Source organism: Bison bison, unplaced genomic scaffold (assembly GCF_000754665.1).
Source record: "Bison bison bison isolate TAMUID 2011002044 unplaced genomic scaffold, Bison_UMD1.0 scf7180017864473, whole genome shotgun sequence".
Taxonomy (NCBI): domain Eukaryota; kingdom Metazoa; phylum Chordata; class Mammalia; order Artiodactyla; family Bovidae; genus Bison; species Bison bison.
In genome coordinates this window covers 13,040,896-13,045,182 of record NW_011495034.1, presented here as the reverse complement: position 1 = coordinate 13,045,182, position 4,287 = coordinate 13,040,896, and the positions used below count along the sequence as shown (strand labels likewise).

The window sequence follows — 4,287 nt, the reverse complement described above, 5'->3', positions numbered from 1 at the left end:
CATGTTTGTCATAGCTTTTCTTCCAAGGAGCAAGCGTCTTTTAATTTCACGGCTGCAGTCACCAACTGCAGTGATTTTGGAGCCCAAGAAAATAAAGTCTTTCACTGTTTCCATTGTTTCCCCATCTATTTGTCATGAAGTGATGGGACTGGATGCCATGATCTTAGTTTTTTGAATGTTGAGTTTTAAGCCAGCCTTTCACTCTCTTCTTTCACTTTCATCAAGAGACTCTAGTTCGTCTTCACTTTCTCCCATAAGGGTGGTGTCATCTGCATATCTGAGATTATTGATATCTTGATTCCAGTTTGTGCTTCATCCAGCCTAGCATTTTGCATGATGTACTCTGCATATAAGTTAAATAAGCAAGGTGACAATATACAGCCTTGACGTACTCCTTTCCCAATTTGGAACCAGTCCGCTGTTCCATGTCCAGTTTTAACTGTTGCTTCTTGACCTGCATACAGGTTTCTCAAGAGGCAGGTGAGGTGGTCTGGCATTCCCATCTCTTTAAGAAATTTTCATAGTTTGTTGTGATCCACACAGTCAAAGGCTTTAGCATAGTTAATGAAGCAGAAGTAAATATTTCTTCTGGAATTCTCTTGCTTTTTCGATCATCCAACAGATGTTGGCAATTTGATCTCTGGTTCATCTGCCTTTTCTAAATCCAGCTGAACATCTAGGAGTTCTCAGTTCACATACTGCTGAAGCCTGGCTGGGAGAATTTTGAGCATTACTTAGCTAGCATGTGAAATGAATGCAATTGTGTGGTAGTTTGAACATTCTTTGGCATTGCCCTTTTTTAGGATTGGAATGAAATCTGACCTTTTCCAGTCCTGTGGCCAATGCTAAGTTTTCCAAATTTGCTGGCATATTGAGTGCAGCAGTTTAACAGCATGATCTTTTAGGATTTGTAAGAAGCTGAGCAGCTATCTATTCTTGCTGAATAAGTCACCCCAGAACTTAAAATGATGTTTTAAAATGATAGTCATTTTCTTGGCTGACCAGTTTGTGGGTCAACAGTGTGGGTTGGTTGGTTCTTAAGCTCCTTTTGCCTAGAACTGCAGCTGCATTTGTGTGATAGATCACCTCGGGTGGGAGTCTCAGGAGGCCTTACTGACAGTTGGCAGGGCCATGTTACCTGCAGCAGAACAGAACAAGTGATACGGCCCAGTTCAGATTCAGTGTGGGAGGTGACCACACATGGGCATGGCCACCAGGAGGCATTATCCACTAGAGAGCCACGGGTACTGTAAATCACCTCCCTTCCTTCCTACCTGGTGGAAAGGCTCCCAAGTTAGTCAGCATAAATATATGACTCTGATGTCATTCTGAGATGGTTATCTAATACTTTTTTCCATTCCTTTCTACTTTAAATGAATTTTAGCCATATCATGGGTCATGTAGGCATCCTGACCACAAGTTGCAACAAAATGGAAAACTCCCATCATATGTGAAACGCACTGTTGAGTCACTTATGAGTGATGATGTTGCTGTGTTTCAGACCTCTTTATTGTGCAAAGCCGCCATCCATGCAGGAGTGATCGCAGATGAAGTGGGTGGTCAGATCAGCGTGTTTCTGCGCAAAGGGCTAAGTCGATATGAAGGAATCCTGGCCAATGGTGTTCTCTCAAGGGAGTAAGTACTTAGCTTTTTGTTCTGAATGCAAGGTAACCCTACAGGCATATGTAATCAGCTCACAATTTTTTAAAGACAGCCGGCATGTGATACCAAGGGCCTGTCAACTGGGAAAAATATGTTTGAATGCTTAGAGTAGTATTTATACTGCCCATTTGGGCTTCCCAGGTGGCACTAATGGTAAAGAACCCACCTGCCAATGCAGCCGACTTACCAGATGCAGGTTCTGTCCCTGGGTCAGGAAGATGCCCTGGAGGACGGCATGGCAACCCATTCCAGTATTCTTGCTTGGAGAATCCCATGGACAGAGAAGCCTGATGGGCTATGGTCCATAGGGTTGTAAAGAGTCTGACACAATTGAAGTGACTTATCTTGTAGCGATAAAATAGTTCACTGTTTATGCTGACAAGTTAGTTAAAATGGCACATTTCTAAAGTCCCAGGGCAGCAGAATTTTCTACTCTTAGGTGCTTCAGTGGGAGGGAATAAAGGCTTATTCCCCTCTAGTTTCTCCTGTTTATGTAAATTACTGATTATCGCCAATATTACCAAAGACATTGAAGGAGACACAGGACTGAAATAAACCCAGGCAGAACCACAGAAATCTCTAGAGGATCCCTAGAGACCATCTCCTAAGGATGAATAATAGTTGAGAAGTGAAAAAAAAGATGGCTTTTGTTAACATTGTTAACTTCTGTTTGTGTTGTCCTCTAATCTTTTAGCCTTTTACTAAAAAAGTATGTCAGTTGCTTTAAACACTTCAACCTCAGCTTTTCTTGCTTTCAGGTTTCCTCAGCTTCTAGAGAGGAAAACTAGAACTGTTATAACTAAAATAGGCTAGCCTTGTGATCCAGATGTCCATCCGTATAAACAGGCAGCTAAGACTGGTCCAGAGGGACACTCCCTTTGGATTGGGTGGCCGCCTAGTGAGAGAACAGTACTCCTTGGGCCACTATACAGTTAGTGTCCTCAGGGATTGGTTCCAGGACTCCTGTGGATACCCAAATCCAGGGATGCTCAAGTCCCTTATATAAAATGGCATAATATTTACATGTAACTATGCACATCCTGCCATGGACTTTAAATCATCTCTGCTGCTGCTGCTAAGTCACTTCATTCATGTCCGACTCTGTGCGACCCCATAGACGGCAGCCCACCAGGCTCCCCCGTCCCTGGGATTCTCCAGGCAAGAACACTGGAGTGGGTTGCCATTTCCTTCTCCAAAGCATGAAAGTGAAAAGTGAGCGTGAAGTCGCTCAGTCATGTCCGACTCTTAGCGACCCCATGGACTGCAGCCCACCAGGCTCCACCGTCCATGGGATTTTCCAGGCAAGAGTACTGGAGTGGGGTGCCATTGCCTTCTCCTATAATATCTAATACAATGTAAATGCTATGCAAATAGTTATAAATACTACTGTAAATGTTGTGTGAAGAGCAGCATGTGGCAAATTCAAATTTTGCTTTTTGGAATATTTTTCCTGAATATTTTTCCTCTGGTTGGTTGAATCTGGGGATGCAGAATCTGCAGATATGGCTGACTGTATATACACATGTATGTGCTCATACATATGTACTATAAACATAAATAACATTTTATGTACACATGTATTATATATGCTCATATATATGCACACACATAAGTATATACATTTTTTTTTCACTTACATATTTACCTCAAACTCTTTGGGACATTAAAATTTATATCCTGATTTATAAATTTATGCCCTTTTTTATGGGCAGCTTCCCAGGTGGCACTAGTGGAAAAGAACCTGCCTGCTAATGCAGGAGACATAAGAGACGTGGGTTCAATCCTTGGGTCAGGAAAATCACCTGGAGGAGGGCACAGCAACCCACTCCAATATTCTTGCCAGGAGAACAGAAGAATCCCATGGACAGAGGAGCCTGGTGAGCTATAGTCCATGGGGTGGCAAAGAGTCAGACATGATTTATAGTCTTTATAGCATAGTGTGTTGCTTCTGCACAGTAAGCTTTAAGTGTCTGCTCAACTTTGACTTTTGAAGATCTATTTATGTGTTTTATGGTTCGCTCTATTGATACTGTGGTACTATTTATCAGGAAGGTATCCAGCTGTGACCTAGCTCTGTTGCGGTGCTACTTCTCCAAATAGGAGCAAAGAACTGGCCTTTGGCCTTAAGTCTGTTGTTTTTGGATCTCTTGCCTATGTTTGAATACATTTGCATGCTTCTTTTTTAGAAAAACAGGATAGGAAAAAGTTAAACTTGTATTACTTGGATTTTACTTTTGAAGAAAAGTTATTTAAGCTATTGAATAAAAGTAGGCATAATGTCCTCAATTACTTCTCCTACATCAACTGGACTTACTACATTAGAAGTCACTTTATATAATTTGATATTAAACTTTAGGGCAAAAATAAGAGTCCAGAAATCTAAATCATGAATGAATTAGCAACGTTTTGCTCCACAGTCCATATAGTTATTTGAACTAACTGAATGATTTTTGCTTTGGTGTGCCTAGATAGAAAGTCTAGAACTATATCAAGGTCCCTTCTCCCTTCTGGCTCTGTGGTTCTTCTTTTTGTGCCAGCAGAAAAGAGTGAACTGTGTGCTCACACCATCCCTTCCACTGATGTCCATTCCCAGGCCTTCAGGGAGCCGCTGTTTTGATTGGTGCT

General features: G+C 41.8%; 1 protein-coding gene across 1 annotated transcript in view; it reads left to right on the top strand.

Annotated features, from left to right (window-relative positions):
- DCBLD1 (discoidin, CUB and LCCL domain containing 1) overlaps window positions 1-4,287 on the top strand; it is a 76,329-nt gene that overhangs the window by 60,445 nt on the left and 11,597 nt on the right. The window contains 1 exon segment of the mRNA XM_010861960.1: window positions 1,502-1,635. Within this exon segment, the coding sequence (XP_010860262.1) occupies window positions 1,502-1,635 (134 nt within the window).